The sequence below is a fragment of the Pantherophis guttatus genome, chromosome 10, assembly GCF_059756535.1.
Source record: "Pantherophis guttatus breed Tessera chromosome 10, ASM5975653v1, whole genome shotgun sequence".
Classification (NCBI taxonomy): domain Eukaryota; kingdom Metazoa; phylum Chordata; class Lepidosauria; order Squamata; family Colubridae; genus Pantherophis; species Pantherophis guttatus.
Window position 1 is genome coordinate 7,726,153 of NC_142072.1, and position 26,591 is coordinate 7,752,743.

A 26,591-nucleotide genomic window follows, 5' to 3' on the forward strand; every position below is an offset into this window, starting at 1 on the left:
GCAAGGAAAGTCTCAGATTTTGATCAGTATCAGTGGAAATACTGTGACGGGCGTAAGTATGATGACTGTCATAATTGCCCCTTGTTTAGTGCCATTGTGAGTTTCAACAGTCGCTGAACAAGTGGTGTTTAAGCAAGGATTACCTGTAAATAAATCAATGTCTCTGGCATGTTACTTTAACAGTGTGATAGCAAGAGAACAAATGGCGCTGAATTTAAAGATTTGTAGCTATTTAATCCCAGATCAGCCTGCTTTGGGGCAAGATTTGTTGTTAGTCGCAAAGTCGTGTCCGACCCATTGCAACCCCATGGTCAACTTTCCTCCAAGCCTTCCTGTCCTCTACCATTCCCCAGAGACCATTTAAGCTCACGCCAACTGCTTCAGTGACTCCATCCAGCCACCTCCTTCTCTGCTGTCCCCTTCTTCTTTTGCCCTCAATCGTTCCCAGCATTAGGCTCTTCTCCAGTGAGTCCTTCCTTCTCATTAGGTGGCCAAAGGATTTGAGTTTCATCTTCAGGATCTGGACTTCTAAGGAGCAGTCAGGGTTGATCTCCTCTAGGACTGACCAGTTGGATCGCTTTGCAGTCCAAGGGACTTGCAGGAGTCTTCTCCAGCACCACAGTTCAAATGCTTCAATTCTTTGGCACTCAGCCTTCCTTATGGTCCAACTTTCACAGCCATACATTGCAACTGGGAACAGCATCGCCTGGACTATACGCACTTTTGTTGGCAGGGTGATGTCTCTGGTTTTTAGTATGCTGTCTAGCTTTGCCGTGGCTTTCCTCCCCAGGAGCAATTGTCTTTTAATTTCTTGGCTGTAGTCCGCATGTGCAGTGATCTTGGAGCCCAGGAAAACAAAATCTGTCACTACCTCCATTTCTTCCCCATCTATTTGCCAGGAATTGAGAGGGCCGGGAGCCATGATCTTAGTTTTTGGGGGCAAGATAGCTTGGGTCAAAAATAATGATGTTACTTGTGGGGGGGAAAAGAAAGAAAATTCAAGTTTCTTCCATTGCCCCACCCTAAAGAAAGCCTTTCACAAAAGCACCGCTCACTCACATTTCCTTTTCTGCTCTGCAGAAAGAGGAAACAGTTAATGAATAAATATATATATATAACCAAATGACCACTTTGTGGGTGAGAAAGAAAGAAGCAAAAGAAACTTTTTCTGCTTTTCTAATTTTTGTCTTTGTGTTCTCTCAGCCATGGATGCACACTTGCAAAGACATCTCTATATGTTGCTAACACAACTGTCCTATGTCCCACTAGCATGTCAGCCTTGGAAATCACAGATTGTGTCACATTTTCTGAATGTGTACAGTACGCTGAACTATAAACACACAAATCAACAAACCAGCCAAGACTGACATTAGCCAAAATTACCCCGTGCCTGAGTTTCTTGGAAGTGTCTTTCTAAAGTCAGTATTTCTCAAGCTTGGCAACTTCAAGATCTGTGGACTTCAACTCCAAGAATTTCCAATGTTACACTTGGGTTCTTTTTCATGCAATTGACCTGCTTCCTAAATCAACCCTTTCATCAAAGAAACCTAGGAGTCTATAGGCCAGTGATGACCAACTGTTGTGACTGAGGCCCTCATAGTGATTACCAAACATAGTTCAGTCCTGAACAAACTTATTTTATTAAAACAGCTGAGAATTAATTCACTCTCAGCCACTTTCTTCTAACAGCCACAGGAAGGCCTGGTGAAATCCTATTGATTTCAATTGGGGGGGTAATTCGTCTTAACTACCAGTGACATCAATGGGAATTTAAAGCCCTATGTTGTAACTCATGGGGGAATAAGAGGGAATCTGCATCCAGATGAGCATGGCAGATGTTGGGTTTGGCTCTACTTTGCTTGAGGAATCAAATCTTGAGCCCAGTGGGCATCGATTCAAAAAAAGCAAAAAAAAAAAAAGCAAGATCAGCAGTCCAAAATGAAGAAAGAGAATTGAGAAATGAACAAGAGAGAAAGTGGGGGTGTGGGTATGGGAGGGACTAAATGAAGCAATGTTCTTTCAGTATGATGAAAGAATTTGCTTGCTGGGAGGGGGTTCAGAGAAGTCATTGTGGGTGGCATGGGGGGGGTTTGCTCTCGCACTTAGGAGTGGTATGCTAGTTAAGAAAAGTGTACAAATGTCCTGCCTTTTACTCTATGACCAACCTCCCTCCAGTCAAGTCTCCTTGACATCCCAATCTTCTATGAAATCTGAAGAGAAGGCATTCTTCCATGTTGCCAGCCAACACTGCTCAGAAACAATACTAGAAGGATCCCCCCCATTGCCATCTCCTCCTATAGCAGAAGAAACTTGGAAATATCACCAAAAGGAACTCAAAAGAAATTCTCAAGAATAAGATAAGGACCTTGAGAGTAAGGTAAGAACCTCCCTAAATTGTGTGGTTGCAAATATAGATAGGCAGATGGACACAGACAGAATATTTTTCCACTCTCTCTCTTCACCCATTATCTCTATTATCTGTCTGTCTATCTGTCTCGTCCTCTACCAATTTTTCTTTCTTTCTTTCTTTCTTTCTTTCTTTCTTTCTTTCTTTCTTTCTTTCTTTCTTTCTTTCTTTTTCTTCTTCTCCTTCTCCTTCTCCTTCTCCTTCTTCCTCTCCCTCTCCCTCTCCCACCACTTCCTCCTCCTCCTCCTCCTCCTCCTCCTCCTCCTCCTCCTCCTCCTCCTCTTCTTCTTCTTCTTCTTCTTCTTCTTCTTCTTCTTCTTCCTCTTCCTCTTCCTCTTCCTCTCCTTCTCCTTCTCCTTCTCCCTCTCCCTCTCCCACCACTTCCTCCTCCTCCTCCTCCTCCTCCTCCTCCTCCTCCTCCTCCTCCTCCTCCTCCATCCTCCATCCTCTATCCCACCTACCAATCTAGGGATGGAACAGATCAAATAATCCCATGTGGCAGAATGGAGATTTGAAAGCTATCCTAAGAGCAGTAGGCATGCCACCCAGAGTCACTTTTCGTGAGATGGGCAGCCACATAAACATGATAAATACATAAATAAAATAAAAACAGGCCATTCAAGAAAAAGCAAGCAAGACGGCAGGGAAGTTGTATTTCAACTTGGCTTGCCATTCTGAAGCAGCAGGTAACGGACAAGATGTAGCAGGGCTGGGATGCCAATCGAAACTGAGCTGAAGCTGAGAATGGCAGCTCAGCAAAACCTGGCAATTCCTGGCTACACGCGAGAGTATTATTTATAGTTGACAAGCACGGGGAGAGCATTCGGGGGGGGGGGAGAGCGAGTAGGGCGGGATGAAGTGGTAAACAGGCTGTCAGTGAGCAGAAGAAATAGAGCATGAAGAAGCCGCTGTTCCCGGTGCAGGTGCTGATGGGGGGGAGCAGCTGGGGTCCCCCCGGCTTGTGACAGGTGAGCCCCTCTGGGAGAGCTCGGGGACAGGAGGGCGATCTGGGAGAGGCATTTAAGAACAGAGCCAAGATGGGTAGCCAGGATAAAAAAACTATTGTTAGTTATCTCATAGCTGAGAGAGGAATTGGGAGAGGGGGGAGGGAAGAAGGTTGGGCTCATGCCCCCCCTCCTTTGAATTGCCCGCCATCCCACTTCAGCAGAAGGCATCTCTCCACTAATTGGGGCACAGACCCATACCTGCAAATCTGCACAGGGCTCCAGCAGAGAGCAGGATCTTACCAGGGTTTTACAGTATCCAACCTGAACTTAATAGATTCTATAAAGTATATCTGCTTTGGTGCCTTCATCAGTTTTAGACAGCTGGGATGGAATCTTGTTCTCCCTCCCCCTTGGGTAGATCCCTGGCATCTTCCACAGACAAGAGGAATATTCCCGGGGTCTATGGAGATTCTCAGTCATCCAGATCATGGTTATCCCAAAGGTGCCTTTTCAAGAAACAACTGGACTTTCTGTTTTTTCTTTGAAGACGTTTCGCTTCTCATCCAAGAAGCTTCTTCAGTTCTGACTGGATGGTGGGAATCAAGGAGTATAAATCCTTCCATTCCCCACCATCCAGTCAGAGCTGAAGAAGCTTCTTGAATGAGAAGCGAAACGTCTTCAAAGAAAAAACAGAAAGTCCAATTGCCTCTTGAGAAAGCACCTTTGGGACAACATTCCCAAAGGGATAAGACAGATCCCGACCAAATTCTGAATTTGCTATCTATATTTTTGCACTCAACATCCCACAGTTTTGATGCTTAAAACAAAAAGGGCTTTGACAGCTGGTCAGTCTATTGAGCTAATGTGCCAGAAACTTTTTATTCCTGATATTAGATAGCACCCATAGTTTTAAGAGATCCATCAGTCAATATTTTATCTGCCTGTGCACCTGCAATAATTTTGAAATGCCACAGCGTCACACAATTAAAGGAAAGGAAAAGATTCTGGTTAGTATAGTATATGGGAGTTATTCTATCAATGGTTAGAGGACAAATATGAAAATGAAAGAAAAATAGAGAAGTGAAATACGGGAAAATGCTTTAATAAAGTTAAATAAGCTAAGAAGAGAATTGTTATAATAGCTGGCATGTTAGGTATTAGTATTAAGTTAAGAATAGACAAAATATCAAATATGGCTGTACATGTTAATTGTTATTGCACAAAATATTTGTACCCAGATGACACGCTGTTTAATGAAAGATGAAATGTTTGTATTAAAATAGAATATATATATTTTTTAAAAAAATTGAAATGCCACAGTGGAAAAGCCTATTTTAGAAGAGGTTTTTCTAATTTGCAAGCGGTTGAGAGCCACATGCCTCTCCTAAAGCAATAGCTTTGTGCACAAAACACAAAAGCCAAGAAAATATACATAGAATTTTATCTAGACGGGAGGTGGTGGGACGACACACTGCTAGAATAATCTCTGGGCTCAGGCATGGTGTCCCATTCAAGACTGGAAAGGAACATTTTTCTTCGAGCTTTTTTTAAAAAACAGTTTATTTGTACATTTTCATTTAACATACATAAGTGCTTTGCGAATAGTGTACTGTCTGGGTTGATTGCTTACATAATAATGTTTTTCCCAGCTCCTAATTTCTACCTCTACTATCCAACCATCCAAATCCCATAGCTGAAAGTACTCTGTAGCTTCCTTTTCTTTTATCTTTAATGTCAGCCTATCCACTTCTACGCAATCTAATATTTTTTTTTAATTACAACTTCTTCTCTCGGGGTTTCCTCATTTTTCCAATACTGTGCAAATACAATTCTTGCTGCCATCAAAGCAATATTAAATACAAATTCCCCATTATTATTATTATTATTATTATTATTATTATTATTATTATTTATATATATATATATGTTTTCGCGGGTGTTTGTATGTAGGTCTTTGGTTATTCGGGTCTTCTCCCACGTAAAATTGGAAGTGTCTTGGCGACGTTTCGACGAAGTCTCATTCGTCATCTTCAGGCTGGTGTTCTCGGCTTCGTGCTTCCAGGAGCGATGTGAGATCGCAGCTGTCTCTTTCTTTTAACTGCTAGTGGGGGTGTGAGCTGATTGGGTGGGAACTTGGTTCAGCTCCTGGAAGCACGAAGCCAAGAACACCAGCCTGAAGATGACGAATGAGACTTCGTCGAAACGTCACCAAGACACTTCCAATTTTACGTGGGAGAAGACCCGAATAACCAAAGACCTACATATATATATGTATGTATGTATGTATGTATGTATGTATGTATGTATGTATGTATGTATTTTTCTGGTACTGTACCTAACAAAAATATGAACATATGTGCAAGGCTGATATCTACTCAACCTCAGAAAGAAAAACTGTTGTTGGTGGCAAGGCTGTCCATTTGGTCTAAGTGTCACTGGAGGCATTTAATATGGTCAATATATTCTGTACAGGCTGGGAGCAGCTTCAGGATCCAGTTTCTTTAGCATATTTGTAAAATCTCAACAAATTCTGGAGATTGCAAGTTGTTCCAGTCCTTCCAAGATCTCCAGGTTTAGTGGAAATCGACACGGTGTTGTCATGTTAAAAACCATGTCTCATTTAACGATGCAGTTTATTGATATAAATCACAGTAGTTGAATTCTTGAGTCCTTAATTTACAAACCACAGCCGCTGGATTCAATGAACACACTGAGTCAGGGGTGGGCTTCAATTACCTTTGCTACCAGTTCGCTCGCATGCCACTTCTGCACATGCACAGATTGTATTTGATGACGTCCGGGCGGGTGGGTGGAGCTTCCCGCCACCGCTGCTACCAGTTTGCCCAAACCGGGGCGAACCGGTAGCAACCCACCACTGCACTGAGTCGAAGGCAAACAATTCGTATCGACCCTTAAAGCATTGAAGAAACTTATACTGTGAGGGTTAGGAAATTGCTGGAAATGTGCCCTCTTAAGGTGTCGTTCTTCTGGCCCCTTGGAAAGAATGTGATTGTGTGACTGACTACTTCTGTTACCTCGGCTGAAATGATAAAACTGTCAGAAAAATAAGGATGGAGAGTGATGGGGGTACCAATCTAACGTCGAAGTGTAGGAATGCCAGTGAGCACCAGCTGTGCTTTATGTGTGCGCATTGAGAAAGAATGATCTAATGAGGTGGGTCCCCCCCTTTTTTTTTGTTTTTGTTTTTTTTCTGTTCAATTGTGACCAGTTCTCAGAGAATGCTTGGACAAGTTCCCTGCAGTTTTCTAGGCAAGGTTTTTTTTTTTTTCCAGAAGTGCTTTGCCATTGCTTCCTTCCTAGGGCTGAGAGTCAGGGACTGGCCCAAGGTCACCCAGCTGGCTTCAGGAGAAGGAAGGCTGTGGAGATGCCACCGGAAACTTTATAGAGATGGAAGAAAAGGACAGGATAGGACACGAGCAGTAGTTACAGCTGCCCAGTTTATGGTTTCACTTCTGATCTCTGTCTGTCTCAGGGGTGGGTTCTACTTACCTTTACTAGTGGTTCGCAATGGGGCCACGCGCATGCGCATTTTGATGACATCAGGGTCGGTGGGCGGAGCCTCCCGCCGGTTTTACTACCGGTTCTATAGAACCAGTGTGAACTGGGAGCAACCCACCACTGGTCTGTCTGGCTGTCTGGCTGTCTGTGTGTGTGTGTGTGTGTGTGTGTGTGAGTGTGTGTGTGTGTGTGTGTGTGTGTGTGAGAGAGAGAGAGAGAGAGAGAGAGAGAGAGAGAGAGAGAGAGAGAGAGAGATGGGAGAGGAAAGATTCAGCATTTACGCTGCAAGCAATTTCCATGCACAACGATCATTAGCAAATTGACAATTGTGTCCAGAGCCCGGAGCTGAAACAAAAATTCACATGCAGTTGAAATGTGTCGCATTTGGAAGCCAGAATGTTGCTGCTGCTGCTCTTTCTTTCTTTCTTTCTTTCTTTCTTTCTTTCTTTCTTTCTTTCTTTCTTTCTTTCTTTCTTTCTTTTTCTTTCTCTCTTTCTCTTTCTTTCTTTCTTTTTCTTTCTCTCTTTCTCTTTCTTTCTTTCTTTTTCTTTCTTTCTTTCTTTCTTTCTTTTTTTCTTTCTTCTTTCTTTCTTTCTTTCTTTCTTTTTCAGAGAGGGAGGAGGCCTTTTAGCCAAATGCCCTTCTTAAAATTAGCACCAGGATCTGAATTTTGCCACCAACCATCTTTATAAAATAAATATAATAATAATAATAATAATAATAATAATAATAATAATAATAATAATAATAATAATAAAATGAGTCTCAATAGCAGAGAGAAATGTTATCCCTGAAGTGCAGGCTGGAAGTTATTCAGCACATATTATACCAAAAAAACCCCAAACCCCAAAATTTTTAGTTTTAGTTTACTTTATTGTCATTGCACCTCATACAACGAAATGAAATGCCATCTTCAGTATGCATTATACATAAAAAAATAAAATGGAAAAGACACATCCTTCACATTCTATACAATTGAATTAAAACCCCCTGATATTGCATTAATATTGCACCATAGTAGAATTCAATATAGTTACTGCTCTGGGATAGAAGCTGTTGTTCAGCCTATTTGTCCTTGTTTTTATTGCTCTGTACCGTCTGCCAGATGGTAATAGTTTAAAAAAAAAAAAGGGTATCCAGGATGAGATGGATCTTTAAGAATGTTTTGAACTTTCTTAAGGCAGTGGGGGCTATAGAGCTCTTCCAAAGAGGGGAGGGGGCAATCAATGATCCTCTGTGTAATGACATTAACCCTCTGGAGTGGTGTCCTATCTGTCACTGTGCAATTGGCAAACCATACACAGGGGCAGTAAGTGGGGTTATTTTGAATTTCTTTCTCACTCTTTCCCTTCCCCCAGACCAGCTGATCTTTTCCTCCTCCTTTAACAGTTCATTGCTCCCTTCTCAAGATCAAGCGTGCAGTTTTTCACCCCCAGGTTAGACTACTCATTACTCGTCTAGCAGCCTTAGCCAAAGGATAAAGTAGCCGGTTACTCATCAGGAAACTACTTCTAATGACTGTAGTCCACGTTTCGTGCAGAGGGCAGCAAATGACCTTTAAATACACGCAGTTCTTCTAATGAGTCACCACCACACCTTGTATGAATAAATCCTTTGGTTCAGACGATGTGATCCCTTTGTACCCTAGCAATGGAAAGGAGAGAGTATCATCTTAAATGTGATCTTAGGCAGCCAAATATCTCAGGACAGTTTAAGTGGGCATCAATAGCAAGCCAACCAGTGCTGAGATGGGTGATCATTGTGAGAATAATCATGTTTCAGAAAAGAAGTTAATAATCTGCTCAGGAATCTGTAGAACAGTAATGGCTAACCTTTTTCACGTCATGTGCCGAAGGCATGTGCGTGTGCCGGCACCCATATTGCAATGTGCCCCCCCCGTGCATGCATGCATGACCCCCCCACCCCCTGCCCCCGCACATGTGCACGTGACTCCCCCCACTCCCCCTGCCCCGTGCATGCGCACGCAACCCCCCTGCCCCCTGCTTTGGGCCTAGCAGGCTTCCCTGCAGCCTCCTGGTCCCAAAAATGGGCTATAGGGGGGAACCCTGCACCCACCGCCCCCCATTTTGGGCCTAGGAGGCTTCCCTGCAGCCTCCTGGTGCATGACCCCCTTTCCCCCGTGCATGTGCACGCGTCTCCTGCATGTGCCCCATTCCCCGCGCATCCCAAAAATCGGCTGGGAGGCGGGAGGTGCACACACGCATGCACGCTGGATCTGAGTTGGGGATGGCTCGCGTGCCCGCAGAGAGAGCTCTGCGTACCAGCTGTGGCACACGTGCCATAGATTCGCCATCACGGCCATAGAAGGACATCAACAATGGAACATCAGAGAGAAATTAGTGGAGGTAAAAATTGGTCTCGGTGTTTTTCATTGCCTGATCAGGTGATTCCTTGATCACTTTTGCTTTTCATTTATTTATTTTATTTTTATTTATTTTATTTTATTTCTATACTGCCCTTCTCCTGCGGGACTCAGGGTGGTGTACAGCCAAGATAAAACATTACATATAAAATTTAAAAACAATTTAAAAAACAATTAAATAATTTCGGCCCAAGATATTAAAAACAACCCAATTAAAACCAAATTCAATTAAAACTGAGAGGATGGGATCAAGCCAGCCCAGCTAGATGGAATAGGTGTGTTTTCAGGGCCCGACGAAAAGTCCGGAGGTCTGATATCGTGCGTATCTCAGGGGGTAGGTCATTCCAGAGGGCGGGTGCTGCCACAGAGAAGGCTCTCCCCCTGGGGGTCGCCAGCCGACACTGTCTGGCCGACGGCACCCTGAGGAGGCCCTCTCTGTGCGAGCGAACCGGTCGGTGGGAGGCTATTGGCGGCAGAAGGTGGTCTCACAGATACCCAGGCCCTAAGCCATGAAAGAGGTTGGATTGGGTTGGGCTGGGCTGGAGAAGAGGGATGGGGTAGTCTCTTGCCATTTCTTGCAAGAATCCTTTCTCCCACTTTCGTCAGATTAGAAGAATCTCTGCCAGGAGCTTGACGGTGTTTCAACACTAATATATGTTTAAGCAACAAAAGTGAAAGGAGATCTTTTTTTAAAAAATGGCAGAGATGATGGAGGCTTTCAACATTCTTGATGTGGCAGAAACCCAAAAGACAAAGGTTATTTGTCCTCCCAATGTGGAGAGTTAGTCCTTCTGTTGGTGGTTCAAGCCTTACAGGTTATACAATTTAAAGACAACAGAAAAAAAAATTTTTTTCATCTACAATGTCTTTCAGAATGCATAGGATGAATTTTTTTCATCAGTATTTGGCCATGATTTATATTTAAAACAATCTTCTACTAAAGTCTCAATTTCGGTTTCTGATTCATCTCCTTCAGCTTTTCAACTTTTTCTCTTCCAATCAATTTTGCTCATTGGAAAGTTTGATTGTGCATGACCGAGAAGACCAGAACAAGGAGTTGCCGTTCCCCACCCTTGAGGCAATCTCCAAGTTGCAACCCCCAAAGAGACTCTGCAACATGAAACCATCCAATGAATATCTCCCTCTGACATTTCTCCTAGGTAAGTTATAAAGCATCAGGACAAAGTGGTCTTCTGGATTGGTTGCTGGGGGCCATAAGTGGCCATCATGTTTAGGTCTTGTATGAAGGATTCCATTGACAATTAATTGACTATTGTGTCAACTGAATGGTGGACTAGATAGATCAGGGGTGTCAAACTCGATTTCATTAAGGGGTGCATTAGGGTTGTGTTTGACCTCGGAGGGTTGGGGTCAGGGGTGAAATGCTGCCAGCTCTATCCAGCTCACGGAAGCTGGTAGGGTAGTTCAGAGAGCCAGTAGCACTGGCGGCGGGAGGCTCCGCCCCCCCAAAACCAGGTTTTGACCATCTGCGCATGTGCAGAAGACTTTGCGCATGCACAGATGACAACCTGGTGCATGCACATCAGCGAGCTGGTAGGAAAGGTAAGTACATTTCACCTCTGGTTGGGCTGTGGGCGTGGCCATGATGGGCATGGCCAGCTTGATGTCACTCATGTTGGGGGCACCTGGGGTGGCCAAATGCTAAGGTAGGACTTCCCTGAGACCCTCCCTCACTCTCATTATAATCTCCTTCCTCCCTCCCTCCCTCCCTCCCTCCCTCCCTTCCTTCCTTCCTTCCTTCCTTCCTTTTCTTCTGTTCCTTCCCTCTTCATTCTCCTTTCTTCTTCCTTCCCATTTCCTTATTTTTCCTTCCTTGCTCTCTTCCCATCTTCCCTTTCTTTTCTTTGTCTTTCCTCTTTCCCTTTCTCCTATCTTGTCCCTTCTTACATGCTCAAATGCAAAAGGGGAAGCATTTCTCCTTTTGTTTTGTTTTTAGTTTCTTGTGATAGCCCTCTGCCAGCAAAAATGGTGCCCCGTTTTTGGCCGTGACAGCCTCCTGCAGCCCTCTGCCAGTGAAAACGGAGCTTGGGGGGCCACGCAGCTCCACCGAGTTCCATTTTTGCTGGCAGAGGCACTGATGGCTGGTCCTTTGCTGTTTCCAGGCTGGCCCCACAGGCCTGACAGCCCTAAGATAGATATTTGATGTGTTCCAGCAGGATGCTTCTTTTACTATGCATCCTCCCCTTCCCCAACTTGTCTAGAATCAGAAGAACTAAGATACATCACAATTGGTTCCCTTCAGATGATGAGGGCCATGGGCAGAGGGAGAAATCCAGCAGGTTCTGACAGGTTCTGGAGAATCAGTAGTGGAAATTTTGAGTAGTTCAGAGAACCGGCAAATATCACCTCTGGCTGGCCCCAGAGTAGGGTGGGAATGCAATATCCTTCCCTCTGGAGTGGGAGGGAATGGGAATTTTGCAGTATCCTTCCTCTGGAGTGGGGTGGGAATGGGGATTTTGCAGTATCCTTCCCCTGCCACGCCCACCAAGCCACACCTACCAAGCCACGCCCACAGAACCGGTAGTAAAAAAAAATGAATTTCACCACTGGCCATGGGGTATCTTAGCTCCAGTTGAAACCCTCTCCTTTTTTTTACCTCCCCTCCCCAACTTTTCTCCAGTTCTCTTTGACAGCCCTGTCTCTGCATCCTGGAGTTCCATCCTGCCCAGCTCCATCCAAGCCTTAAAAGGATCCTGTGTGGTCATCCCATGTTCCTTCACCTTCCCAGATTCATGGGATTCTCGGGACAGCAGTGTGGCTTGGTACCAGTATCATTTCTGGAACTACCCTGAAATCTACAACAGCAAAACGCTAAGAAATGTCCTTCCAGCCTACCAGGGACGAACGGAAGTGGTGGGAAATCTGCAAAAAGGCAACTGTACTCTCAGCATCAATCCAGTAGAGATGGAGGATGCCATGAGATATTACGTCTGGATCAACCCTGGCTCGGTCAATCATCCCTTCCATGATGTCACTGTCCAGGTAGTGGTAACAGGTTAGTGCATCTTTAGGCTAAAATCTCCTCTGAGGATGGAAATCTTTTCCTGGTTGGGATGTTGTATAAATAGCTGGATTTTGAGGAACAGATAAAAGCTGTGGCCAGAACGACTTTTGTAGAAGTTTAACCTATGTGCCAATTGCATTTCTTTCTACCTTGGTCATTTTGTAGGTGGCTGTTGCAATTTGCTGTATACCGCGCTGTTTTTGAAAACCATTCATAAACTACAGCTGGTCCAAAACGTGGCAACCCTAGCAATGATGGCCAAGCCTTGCTCTGCCATGTAATAACCTTCTACATAAGCCATAGTGGTTGCCAGTTGGCTTCCAGGGGTGATTGAAGGTGATGGATATTACCTATAAAGCCTTAGGGGCAGTGGTGGGATTCAGCCAGTTCGCACCACTTCAGGAGAACCGGTTGTTAACTTTCTGAGCAGTTTGGCAAACTGGTTGTTGGAAGAAATCATTAGGGCAGAGAACCGGTTGTTAAATTACTTGAATCCCACCACTGCCTAGGGGGCTTAGCTGGTTGAGGAACTATCTGCCTTTTGTAACATCTGACCATCCAATATGCTCTGACAGAGTTGACTTGCTTTGGATCCCATCCAATAAGCAATGTTGGTTTGAAGGACTAAGTGTCAAGTTTCGAGGTCGTCTCAAATAAATTGCATTTCAAACAAAGTCTTTGATAAAAACTCCCATTTATTGAGCACGACATTCTAAATCCGACTCATCGTAGCCAACACTGACTTCCAGACCCAAAACCCTCCCTTTCCGTTCCCCACTCCCCTGCACTCATTGGCCATCTTCCAAGTCACTCTACCCCTAATCTACTGCTCCAGCTCAAAGGAATTTCCCCCCTCCCATCCCATCTCCTAGGGGATATTATCTCCAGGGAAAATAAGTAGGTGAAAAGTCAAACGTCCCTTTCCAGACGCCTCCGCTTCTCCTTCTTATGTCAGCACTAGAGTAAATGCAGCTTGAAGTGCTGACACTAAGCTATACAGTATCTAGCCATTTAGCTGTAAATTAGTGTTTTTCTTCTTCTTCTCCCAGCTCCATCTTTGCCATGAATCTAGCACGCTTCAGTCATAATATGGTTGCTGGTGTGGTCAGAGGAGGAGCTACCAGCTCCAATTGTCCCCTATAAGTTGCTGCAGTTACACTTCGCCCCTCTCTTTCATAACCCAAACTGCATCCATTGTTATTTTGGCAAAGATTGCACATGTAATTGCACATGTATTTTAAATTTCAGATACTGTAAATTATATGAGTGGTGCAGTGGCCTAGAGGTGGAGCTCTCACCTCACAATCAGAAGGCTATGAGTTCAATCCTAGGTAGAGGCAGATATTTCTCTCTCTGGACATAATGAGAATATATCTGCTGGACAAAACTCTGCATTGGCGACAGGAAGGGCATCTGGCCAGTAAACACTCAGCTTCATTCAGTTTCCCAGACTCCACCCCACAAAGGATTATGGGGTCATTAAAAGATGATGGTGATACTGTAAATTATATCTATTGCCTGAATTATTTTGATGTCTTTCATTTTTTAAAAAAAAAAAAGAGTACAAATTTTAGCCCAGTGTTCCATAGCAAAACTTCAGGAAGTCCTCAACTTATGATTACAGTTGGGACCAGACTATCTGTTGCTAAGCGGAGTGGTTGTTAAATGAGTTGCACCTGATTTTACAATCTTTTTTTTTTTTTGCTATTTTTTTCAGCACCGTCGTGACTTTGAACAGCTGCTAAACAAGTGGCCATAAATGAAGGACTACTTGTAGTGTTGAATTTATGTTTTTATCGATAAAAAAATAAAGGGACGGAGCATTTACCCATAATTGGGTAGACCATACCCATAATTGGGTAGACCAAATTACTACTTGTAGTAATTCTGGCTGACTGGTAAGTGTCCCCACTCATCCTACAACTCATTTGCTCTCTTTTGATACCCTTCTCAGATGTCCCTAACCAGCTGGAGTTGAGTGATCTGGGACTAGTGACGGAAGGGGATCCCACCCAAGTGTCTTGTTCAGTCCTGCACACCTGTCCTTTGTCTCCACCGATCCTCACCTGGAATCTAGACGAAAACAAAGCTGTCACAATCCAAGAATATTTAACAGGTGGATCCTGGCGGACAGAATCAAGTTTTAACTATATCCCTTCCCACAAAGACCATGGCAGATACTTGCGATGTACTGCAACATTTCCAAACAAGCAACAGATTTACAATGGGATCAGCCTGAATATTCAGTGTAAGTGTCCCAGTTCAGCAGTGGAAATGGCACCTGATCTGGTCTATTTTATTCTGAAATACCTGTGATACTTATCAGTATAATGGTGCCCATGCCAATGCTATTGATTGGGTCTAATATCTGTTAGGTCTCTATGGAGATTCTCAATCATCCAGGTCATGGTTATCCCAAAGGTGCTTTTTCAAAAGGCAACTGGACTTTCTTTGTTTTTCCTTGAAGATGTTTTGCTTCTCAACCAAGAATTTTCTTCCCTTCTTGGATGAGAAGCGAAATGTCTTCAAGGAAAAACAAAGAAAGCCCAGTTGCCTTTTGAAAAAGCATTTTTGGGACAACCTCTGTTAGGTTTGTCTTGGGAAGGAACAATCAGAACAAAGCTAGAATAGAGTAGAGTAGAGTAGGGTAGGGTAGGGTAGGGTAGGGTACGGTAGGGTAGGGTAGGGTAGGGTAGGGTAGGGTAGGGTAGGCTAGAATAGGGTAGGGTAGGGTAGGGTAGAATAGAACAGAACAGAACAAAACAGAACAGAACAGAACAGAACAGAACAGAACAGAACAGAACAGAACAGAACAGAACAGAACAGAATAGAATAGAATAGAATAGAATAGAATAGAATAGAAGTCTTTATTGGCCAAGTGTGATTGGACACACAAGGAATTTGTCTCTGGTGCATAAACTCTCAGTGTATATCGAAGATATAAATGACAAATCATGATCAGTCATCATCAATACATTCATCATGAATCAAAAGCTACAACACTTAGTGACAGTCATAGGCTGCTAAATAAGCAATCAAAATCATACTAGGAAACTTAAATAAAACCAATATAAATCGTAAAGATACAAGCAACAAGGTTATAGTCATAAATAGAAAAGGAGATAGGTAACAGGAAGGATGAGAAGAAGAATAGTAATATAGTCTTAGTAAATAGTTAATAGTAAAAATAGTAATAGTAAACAGTAAACATATATTTGATATCACCCACAATGGGCAATATCAAATATAATATAAGTTTGGGAAGATCTGGATCTTATTTTCTCCTCCAGGGTTTTCTATTTCCCACTCTGTTCCTTTTTTTCTGAAGTTTCAAGGGGGTTGGTTCCTCATGTTGATTGAATGGGGGAGAGAAAGGTCTCCCTCTGACATCTTGCTTGGAGGGTTTTTTTTTAATGCAGGATCCAATCTGGGCCTGTCACAGGGACAGAGGTTTTGTTTTCCAAGCTTTTGCACTCCTGATGGAGGCCATCTTCAGGGAACTTCTCAGTGTGCTATGTGCTCTTCTGGTGTGGTATTGTGTGGCTGTCGTGTGTAGCTTTTTAGATGTACATCTATGAAGATTCTCGGTCATCCAGGTCATACTTGTCCCAAAGGTGCTTTTTTCAAGAGGCAACTGAACTTTCATGTTTTTGTTTGAAGATGTTTCGCTTCTCATCCAAGAAGCTTCTTCAGCTTTTTAGATGTAAGATTGGGATGTTGTTGGCTGGCTATTAAACCATTGGCTGTTGTTTCCTTGTGCCGCCAAGCCTCTGCCTCCTAAGTACTTGCTAAGCTGGGGGTAGATCAGCACTCCTGTTGATTGACAGGTTGTTGTTTTTTTAAATTTCTTGGGAAGAAGCCCACCCCTCCCTTCCAAAACATACTTAGGAGAACACATTGCTCCCCAATGATTCTTCTTCTTGTGCCATATCCATCATCAGACATTGGCGATCATGTTGGCGATCCTATTTTTATCAACAGTTGCATGAAAAAGTGCTGTTGAGTTATATCCAAACCAATCCCTTAGATTTTGAAGCCAGGATGTTCTTCTTCTGCCTGAACCTCATTTGCCTTCAATCTTTCCCTGGAGGATTAAATGAAGGATGCCATATTTTTCCGGGTGTCACATCACATGTCCAAAATATTCTAACTTTTGTTTTTTTTATGGTTTTGATGATTTCCCTTGGCTTTCCCAGGCAGCTTATCACCTCCTCATTTGTGATTTTGTCAATCCAGTTTGTACGTAACAGCCAGCTGCTTGTAAATCCACATTTTAAATGCTTCTAGTCTCCTCAAGTGGCTTTCTGTCAGAGACCAACTCTCCGCTCCGTAGAGCAAGATAGAAAAGATCCACCAATGATTGCAACCCCTTAATGAGTTTTTGCAAAGGCTCCACCTCTGTCTGCATGCTCCTTATGGATTCAGTAATATATAGGTCAAAGCTGGTCAACTGTTGTACACCACAACTCCCAATCTTTATTGGCCACACCAGCTGCAGCTGCCTAGAGTTGAAGGTCAACTGCCTTTAGAACCCGATGCCTTGGTTGACATTGAATCCTATTTTTGATCTGTGGGGGCAGGGAAAGAGATGAAGAAGACAGCAATGTTTGGAGGTGCGATGAGCCCAGCCTATACAAACCTCCTTGCATTCTGATTTTCTCTCTCAGATCCTCCCAAAAATGCAACTATCTTGGTCATTGGGAATCAAAGGCTAAAAGAAGGCGACGACGCCACTCTGAGATGCGAGAGCCATGGAAACCCATCACCCACCACCTACCACTGGTTCTTTGGGCCAGAAAAGGCACCACTGAAGGTAGCAGGTAGTGGACCAGAGGTGAAGCTGAAGGACATCCGGAAAGACTTGGAGCCCTATCACTGTGCGGCAGAAAATGATGTTGGCATGGGGGAGGACTCGCCACCTACTTACCTAAGTGTGGAGTGTGAGAGGACAATTTAATGTTTTCTCTTTTCAGGGCTTTGGTGTTTCTCATCTAGGCTCTTCTGAGAGCTTAGAAAAGGTGATGATTCAAGCTCATCGCACTGGGTTGTCCGGTGCACCTGCACCTTTTCTTTCAACCAAGCTATTTCCTTCATCTTTAACCTTTACGCTCAGATGTTTTATGTTTGTTTATGTTTTATTAAATTTATATACCGCCCTACTCCCGAAGGACTCAGGGCGGTGAACAGGCACAGAATAAAATACATAAATACAAAAGTTAGAATCAATTTAAAACCAAATTAAATAATTTAGCCCAAGACAATTAAAAATCCCAATAATTTAAAACAAATTAAAATTTCAGTTTAAAAAATTAAAAGAAAGGGGAGAAAATTAGGCTAGGCCGGCTTGCTGGAATAGGAGGGTTTTAAGAGCACGGCGGAAAATGCGCAGATACTCACTAGTACAGTGTTTGTCAACTTTGGCCACTTCAAAGATGTGTGGACTTCAACTTCCAGAATTCCCCATCCAGCAGGGCTGACTGGGAAATTCTGGGAGTTGAATGGGCAAATATTTGTGTAGTCTGACCTCTTGTTCCCCCCTACAGACACTGATGCTCATGCAGGGGTGAAATGCTCCCGGTTCGGACCAGTAGCGATGGCGGCTGGTGGTTCGGAGAACCGGTAGCAAAAATCCCTGCGCCCCACCCCCTCAATGCCCAGCTGAGCCACGCAATCATCAGAGACTTTTCTTTTTACTTCTAAAAGCATTTTTTCTACAATCTCTTCGGCCAAAAAAATGTTTTTAAAAGAAAAAAAAAGCCTCTGACGATCAGGCAACTCAGCTGGGATCGTCAGAGTCTTTTAAAAGCATTTTTTAACAACTTCTTCGGCTGAAGAGGTTGTAGAAAAAATGCTTTAAAAGTTAAAAACAAAAAAGTTGGCCACGCCCACCCAGTCACATTACCCTCAACCAAGCCATGCCCACAGAACCGGTAGTAACAAATTTTACATTTCACCACTGCGCTCATGTTAAGAAAGGCTGCATTTTTTGAGCTAACTAGATCTAAATCTGCTTTTTTTTTTTTTTTGGAGAATGGCCAAAATTGGTTGATGCTGCCACCTACTGTGGCAAGAGGCAATGTGGCTTTATGTAAAAGCAGTAGAATTAAGGGCATATTTCACCGTGTCGGAAAAGGTGTATACTCTGAATCGAATTCATGTCAAGTTTTCATCTTTAATATACAGTAAAAAACAGTAAATGCATAATGCAGTCTGGGATACCCGTAAGGGAAATGCTAGGGGGGTAGAGATGCTGAGGATTTCACAGGAAAAGCCTTTCACAGCCTGACAAGATAATTCCTGACACATTTTTAATTGACAGTCTGTTTTGTGCCCACGATTAATGAATGCTCAATAGGTTCAGCATAAAAACTTTGCAAGCTCAACCCCCTGACATAAACAGAACATTGCATAGAGCAGTGTTTCTCAACCTTGGTAGCTTGAAGATGGGTGGACTTCAACTCCCAGAATCCCCCAGCCAGCGCTGCTGGCTGGGGGATTCTGGGAATTGAAGTCCACCCATCTTCAAGCTTCCAAGGTTGAGAAACACTGGCATAGAGGTAGCCCTTGACTTACAACTGGTAGCTCAGTGGCCATTCCAAGCTATGGTGGACATATCTGGGGGGACTTTTGGGTTCGAAATTTCGTTTTCACATGACCACACTTCAGGCTCTTGGCAAAGGCTGCCTTAAGAACCATTTGCAGCATCAGATTCCTGCAGCTATTGTCAACCCCCCGGGAAAGCAGGAGATTCAGGTAGTTCAAATGGCTGTAAAGATTTATTGCAAGCTCTCTACATGAATCTGAACTACTAACAGTCAAGGGAAATTAGCGGGAGATAAGAAAGGCATCCAAGGTGGGCTGAATTTAGATCTCTTGCAGGGACTCGTGATTGATGACATGTTTGACTTCTTCCTCAGGCTCAGCCTGATCATCTCCTACAGCCAGGTGACTGTGTTTTATGACAGTTTACTTCCAGTTTTTGGCAAAAGTGCCCCATAGCAAACCATGGGCTTGCTTTAATGACCACAGCAGTGGTGAAATGTAAAATTTGTTACTACCGGTTCTGTGGTGGGGGAAGGGGTAATGTGACTGAGTGGACGTGGCCAACTTTTTTTAAAAAAAACTTTTAAAAGCATTTTTTCTACAACCTCTTCGGCCAAAGAGATTGTAAAAAAAAAAAAAAAACTTTTAAAAGCCTCTGACGATCCCAGGTGAGCTGCATGATCATCAGAGGTTTTTTTTTTTAACTTTTAAAAGCATTTTTCGGCTGAAGAGGTTGTAGAAAAAATGCTTTTAAAAGCCTCTGATGATCCCTGCGCAATCATCAGGCTTTTTTAAAAAAAACTTTTAAAAGCATTTTTTCGGCTGAAGGGGTTGTAGAAAAAATGCTTTTAAAAATTAAAAAAAAGCCTCTGACGATCGCGCAGCTCAGCTGGGCATGGGGGTCGGGCAGGGATTTTTGCTACCGGTTCTCTGAACCACCCGCCACCCTCGCTATCGGATTGGGCGATCCAGTCCGAACCAGGAGCATTTCACCCCTGGACCACAGCTTTCACTTAATGGCCACAATGTTCACTTAACAACTGCTACAAAAAAGGTTGTGAAATATTTTTTAAAAAATCCTTAACCAAGTTTGGTGCTGCCACAAAGTTGCTTTTTATGCCTATTCTTTTTTTTTTTTTTAATTTGATTTATATGCCGCCCTTCTCCGGAGACTCAGGGCGGCTTACAATGTGCTCAGCAATAGCCTTCATCCTTTTGTATATTTATACAAAGTCAGCTTATTGCCCCCACAAACTGGGTCCTCAATTTACCTACCTTAGAAAGGATGGAAGGCTGAGTCAACCTTGAGCCTTGGCGAGATTCGAACCCTGCAGTAATTGCAGGCAGCTGGTCTTAATAACCAGCTTAATAACAGGGTGCCTTAGACCACTGTACTACCAAGGCTCTTTGAAGCAAACCTATTCTGTGGTTTGTTTGTTTGTTTGTTTGTTTTTGTTGTGCCCATGAGCACTTTCTATAGGGCAATTCGAGGAACGTCACCACAACAGGACAACTTGGAGATCGTTTGGAGCTATGGCTCAAATCCAGGTGACACCAGCCTAGCGTGATGCTTTCTCCTTTCTTTGCAACAAATCCTCCTATGTATTTTTCTTTTTAAGACAAGCCAGTGATTTGGCCTGAAAGCAACTGTACTATCTCAAAAACCGAAGAGATGATCACCTGCTACTGTGTGGCAGAGGGAAACCCCCCTCCGAGAATTGAATGGAATCTTCTAAATCTGACCATTCCTGGAGAATTCAATAGCTCCGAACTGCAAGCAGACTTGTACTCTTGGGAACAAACCATTGTTGGCATCCTGAGGGTGCCCGGATCTAACTTTACCCAAATATCCTGCAAGGCTACCAATCAGCTTGGGACCAGCTACATCACCTTGCCCACCATCAAGGCAGGTAAGGCTAAGGAAGGTTAAACCAGAGATACCTACGGAGATGGTAGAGATGGACTAGAAAACAATGGGCAACAGTTTCCCTACTCTTCCAAAGAAACTATATGGACATATAAGTGAAGAGCTTGGGTAGTATAGTGGTTAAGATGCTGGACTAGTAGCAGGGAGTGACAGCTTCAAGCTCTCCCTCTCTCTCCCTCCCTCCCCCCCCACTCCGTCTCTCTCTCTCCTTCTTCCTCTCCTTCTCTCGCTCTCTCTTTCTCTCTCTTCTTCTCTCTCCTTCTCTCTCTCTCCTTCACCCAACCAGCATCTCCTCCAGGGGTGAAATCCAGCAGGTTCTGACAGGTTCTGGAGAACTGGTAGCGGAAATTTTGAGTACTTGGAAGAACTGGCAAACACCACCTCTGGCTGGCCCCAGAGTGGGGTGGGAATGGAGATTTCACAAAATCCTTCCCCTGGAGTGGGGTGGGAATGGAGATTTTGCAGTATCCTTCCCTTGGAGTTGGGTAGAAATGGAGATTTTGCAGTATCCTTCCCCTGCCATGGCCACCAAGCCACGCCCACAGAACCGGTAGTAAAAAAAAAATTGGATTTCACCACTGATCTCCTCCCCAGATAGTAATTGGGTGGAAGACTTTGGAAGGTATAACTACAATTTGAATATTGAAATGAAGAAAATTGTGGCAATCTTTTTATCAAGGAATATCTCTCCCTCCCCCTCCTTCCCTCTCCCTCCCTCCCTCTCCCTCCCTCCCTTTCTCTCTCTCTTTCTCTCTCCTCTTTCTCCTATTTGTAATGCTGCCTTGGAAAATACTCATAATTGGCTTCACAAGGATAGAGCAGTGTTTCTCAACCTTGGCAACTTTTAAGATTTTCAACTCCCAGAATTCCCTAGCTAGCATTTCTGGGAATTGAAGATCACATGTCTTAAAGTTGTCAAGGTTGAGAAATACTAGAACTAGAGGATCTGCACAGGCATTCAAGGATGCCACCTGGTGATGGCTTTGCTGGTGGCTTTACCAGCAAGCCTGCAGTCCAGGGGTGAAATCCAGCAGGTTCTGACAGGTTCTGGAGAACTGGTAGCGGAAATTTTGAGTAGTTCGGAGAACCGGCAAATACCATCTCCGGCTGGCCCCAGAGTGGAGTGGGAATGGGGATTTTGCAGTATCCTTCCCCTGGAGTGGGGTGGGAATGGGGATTTTGCAGTATCCTTCCTCTGCCACGCCCACCAAGCCATATTCACCAAGCCACACCATGCCCACCAAGCCACACCCACAGAATGGTAGTAAAATAATTTGGATTTCACCACTGCTGCGGTCCAACCCACTGTGGCATAGATAAGCACTCATGGGGAAAGATTTGCAAACATCATTTCTGATTGTTTAAGACACTTCCTTGCCAGTGTCTCTCTTCTTGCAGGGAACATCACCCTTTTGCTCATCGGATTGGGGGGAGCTGTTGCAGGGCTCGCCCTCTTCACCTTGCTGGGAATTTTGGTTTACAAAGTGACAGTAAGCAGGTAAGAAGCTTAAAGGATCCATCAGATCTCTCGATGAAGATTCTCAGTCCTTCAGGCAAAGGTGTCTGAAGGTTGAATCACGGCAACTGGACCAATTCTTGTTAGTTGAGAGATTTCGGTGCTTATCCAAGCAGCTTCACCAGTCAAAGTAAGCTAGTCTTTGGAATGTGCCAACTCCCGGCAGCCAACCTCAGGGGTTTCCTCCCCAAAAACCAGTCAGATCCAACCACAGTCCTGCAGCTCAGAAGGTATGTCCCCACTAGCGTTATCCAAACATCATCATACGAAACAAACAGTCAAGGAACAGGGTTTATGGCCCTTCAGTCAAGGCTGGGCCAAAGCTTTCATCAGCAACCGATGCTTCCATCAAAATGTAGTGTCATCCTGTAGCATGATTAGGTAAAGGTAAAGGTTTCCCCTCGCACATATATGCTAGTCGTTCCCGACTCTAGGGGGCAGTGCTCATCTCCGTTTCAAATCTGAAGGGCCAGCGCAGTCCGAAGATGTCTCCGTGGTCATGTGGCCGGCATGACTAAATGGCAAAGGCACACAGAACGCTGTTACCTTCCCACCAAAGGTGGTCCCTATTTTTCTACTTGCATTTTTTTAACGTGTTTTTGAACTGCTAGGTTGGCAGAAGCTGGGACAAGTAACGGGAGCTCACCCTGTTATGCGGCACTAGGGATTCGAACCGCTGAACTGCTGACCTTTCGATCGAGAAGCTCAGCATCTTAGCCGCTGAGCCACTGCTTTAGCATAAAGCATAATTAGCTCCACACTATTGTAAAGCAAACTCTCCCATTTCATGGTGATAGCCTGTACAGATTCCCAGTTGCCTCCTGAAAAAGCATCTTTCGTGGTTTTTTTATTTTATTTTATTTAGTTTGTCAAACATGTATGAGAAAACATATATAAACATGGACATGAACACATGAACATGTATAAAAAAGATTAGAAGACCTCCAAGGTCCTTTCCAATTCTTCTATTCTCTATTCACTCTCTCTTCACTCTTCTCCTCTCCTCTCCTCTCCTCTCCTCTCCTCTCCTCTCCTCTCCTCTCCTCTCCTCTCCTATCCTATCCTATCCTATCCTATCCTATCCTATTCTATTCTATTCTATTCTATTCTATTCTATTCTATGGAATGACTTGCCTCAATCCAAAGTTGTTTTTAATTTATCTAGCTTTAGATACTTTTAAATTTAAAATTTTTAAAGGTACCTTTAAATTTTAAGATAATTTTCCAAACATTTGTCAATCTTTTCTACTAGCCTTTCTTCCTATATTTTTGCTACTGATCCTCTCAGGAATGCTTTACCTGCTGTATTTTGCTAGATATTTTTCCTTCGCTGTCTTTTATCTTATTCCCCAATGGTCATTTCCTTCTTTTATTTTTATGACATTTCTTTGGCCAGTCGGAAAAAGGAGAAGAAACAAGGGGAGCAAGAGGAAGAGCAAGCGGAAAATCCCCGGATACATGGCAACGGAGAAGAAATAATTTACCTTAACACAAAAAAGCCATCTAAAGATAACCAGAAGGAGGAGCAACTCAACATGTGCAACAAACCCAATGTTCCAGGAAGCCAAGCTGATGATAATGTATGAAGCAATCTTGGGGCAACTGAGAATAGCAGCGTTCTCCTGTCAAACAAGTGCTTACATAACACTTGCTAGATGCATGGGGGACTACTGGCCCACTTACAAATATCCCTGAACTACAACTCCCAGAAGCCCAACCAACACAGCCATAGGTTAGAGTTGCAGGGAGGTATAATCCAACAACATCTAGATGGTTATGGATTCTCCTGGGATGTCCCCATCCACACCTGTTAAGTTCACCCAATGGTATCCAGATATGTGGACTTTCAGTTCCCAGAACCCCAAGACAGCATAATCAATGATGAATGGTGATTTGAGTTGTAGTTCAGCAACATCTGCAGGGTTTCAAGTTGCCAACTCTTAGTGAATTGATTGGTTCTCGTCCTTTTTCTTTATGTAGAGCCGTGTTTTTCAAACTTAGGAACATGAAGATGTGCAGGCTTCAACTCCCAGAATTTTGCTAACTTGTGAGAGAGGGAAATGGGCAGTTCTTAAATCATCATCATCTTCTTTTAACGAACCCATAATCCCTTGTGGGGTGGAGTCTAGGCAACTGAATGGAGCTAGCAGAGTGTTTTAATGGCCGGATGCCTTTCCTGTCGCCAATGCAGAGTTTTGTTCAGCAGATATATTCTCAGTGTGCCCAGAGAGAGAAATATCTGCCTCTACCTAGGATCGAACTCACAGCCTCCTGATTGCGAGGCGAGAGCTCCACCTCTAGGCCACTGCACCACTCCATGGGCAGTTTTTAAATATGACAAAGTAAATAAATAAATTTGGGGAATTAAGGTTCACACATCTTAATGTTGCCAGTTTTGAAAAATACTTATGGGGTCTGTTACATCATCATCAAAACATAATCTGAGATCAGCAACACGGTGCTCTTAAGCAGGATGGTGCACAAAATCTCCTAGATGACTTTTGCGAAAACCTAAAATTAAATCAAAAGTATGCCAACAGTCTAAAGAGATTTGTTAATCTAACAATATGTCACCCAAATCATTTGTTTTGTTTTGGCATTTACTTCATGGACCAATCCTAGTATTGTCACAAATGATGGTTTGAAACTATTAGTTTTTACAGCTAAATTGTACGGTAATAATATTTACTCCAAGAATAAATGTTGGCTAGTCCCTCTTCCACAGGAGTCTGGTACAAAGAGGAATGGTACAAAAACGAGGAAAGATTTGCATCATGTCACAACATCATGATGCAAACCTTGGCCTCTCCTATTGGGGTCCAAGTCTTATGGTTCATGTCATGACAATATTTCCTAATTTGCCATCATTCCCTCCTGCAGACCCTTCCAGATAGTGTAAAGCCCTTAAAACATAAAGTTTAACTATTTTTATTAAGTCGTTTGAACTCAAGACTTTCCTCTGGTTTCTTCTACATTTTTAAAGGAATTAAGCACCAGCAAGGCCTATGAGAATATGGAGATGCCAGAAGATTATGAGAATATATCAACAGAAAGGACCACTGGATATTTTGGGATAAGCGACTGGCAGTTTCCTTTTGGCTCTGATCAACTCTACTCCAACGTCTGATCCAACATGAGCAAAAGATCTTGAGAGCTCCTGTGTAACAAGTGCTTATATAACACTTGCTAGATACATGGAGGACCTCTGACCCTTTCACAAATACCTCTGAACTACAACTCCCAGCAGTCTAACCAACATGGCCATAGGTTAGAGTTGCGGGGAGGTAAAATGCAGCAACATCTAGGTGGACTTTCCTGGGAAATCCCCACTCACACCCGTAGGTTCACCCAACCAGCATCTCCTCCCCAAACAATGATTGGGTAGAAGACCTTGGAAGGTATAACTGCAGTTAGAATATTGAAATGAAGAACATTTGTGGGAATCCTTCTATCAAGGAATATCTCTCCAAAGGGAATATTATTATTGTAAACTCTCCTTGCTACTAGGAACCTTCCTGCTAGAGGTAGTCCTCATTTAATGACTCCTTCAGTGACCATTTGAAGTTGCAACAGCACTGAATAAGTGGGGCCAGAGACTAGTCCTTTAAGTTCTGGTCTTCGCAACGTGCCCACAGTTACAAGCAAATCAATGGGGAAGCCAGCAGGAAGTCAACATTTCACATAATAACCATATGGAATTCACTTAACCATAGCAATGGGTCCTAATTACCATTGCTGCTATCATTGCCATCAGTACATGTCCCAAGTATGGTTGTTAAGTGAGGACTAACCAGTATTTGAAAGAAAAGGCATGTTGCCTGATTAGGGCTCTGTTATTCCCAAGGCTTTCATGGAAATATTGATAATATTAGCTCCCTTCCTGTCATCTTCCTGGGGGAAATATTACTGATCACCCAAAGTAGCTACCAGGTCTACTAGTTGAAACTTAGGGAATTGTAACTCTTTTATCACCACTACAACTATCCCCCCCACTTTTTTTTTCTTTTGAAACTCAAAATGTTCCTTCTGTTCTGAGCCAAATGAATTAGTGGATTTGACTCTCAGGCTTTCAAATTATAAATTTTTGTATTTAACACGCGTTCCCGATGCTTTATCAGTCTAGATTTGGAGATGGTGGGGAAAATCCTCTGGGGATTTTGATGGATGATTACATAATCATTCCAGTTTTAAAGATCACCGATCTTAGGTGATCATCATCACCTCACAGAGTTCCTGTGTCTTGAAGAGCTAATTGACTCTACACTACACATAAAATCTGCACCACATTTGCTTTCCATGCAGATGTTTAAAGCAGAGATGCAGG

At 43.4% G+C, this 26,591-nt stretch overlaps 1 protein-coding gene across 2 annotated transcripts; it reads left to right on the forward strand.

Annotated features, from left to right (window-relative positions):
* Positions 1-1,995: 1,995 nt before the first annotated feature.
* Positions 1,996-26,361, forward strand: LOC117669360 (myelin-associated glycoprotein-like). 2 transcript variants are annotated; one of them, XM_034423740.3, is made up of 9 exons: positions 1,996-2,377; positions 10,233-10,416; positions 11,898-12,272; positions 14,236-14,529; positions 16,949-17,221; positions 20,444-20,734; positions 22,150-22,249; positions 23,664-23,847; positions 25,251-26,361. In XM_034423740.3, the coding sequence occupies exons 2-9, from the start codon at positions 10,374-10,376 to the stop codon at positions 25,392-25,394; spliced, it is 1,704 nt and encodes a 567-aa protein (XP_034279631.2). In that variant the 5' UTR covers positions 1,996-2,377; positions 10,233-10,373; the 3' UTR covers positions 25,395-26,361. The 2 variants fall into 2 exon arrangements, with proteins under 2 accessions (XP_034279631.2, XP_034279635.2); XM_034423744.3 differs by lacking the exons at positions 1,996-2,377; positions 16,949-17,221 and having other exon boundaries at positions 10,255-10,416; positions 25,251-25,523.
* The last annotated feature ends 230 nt before the right edge of the window (positions 26,362-26,591 follow it).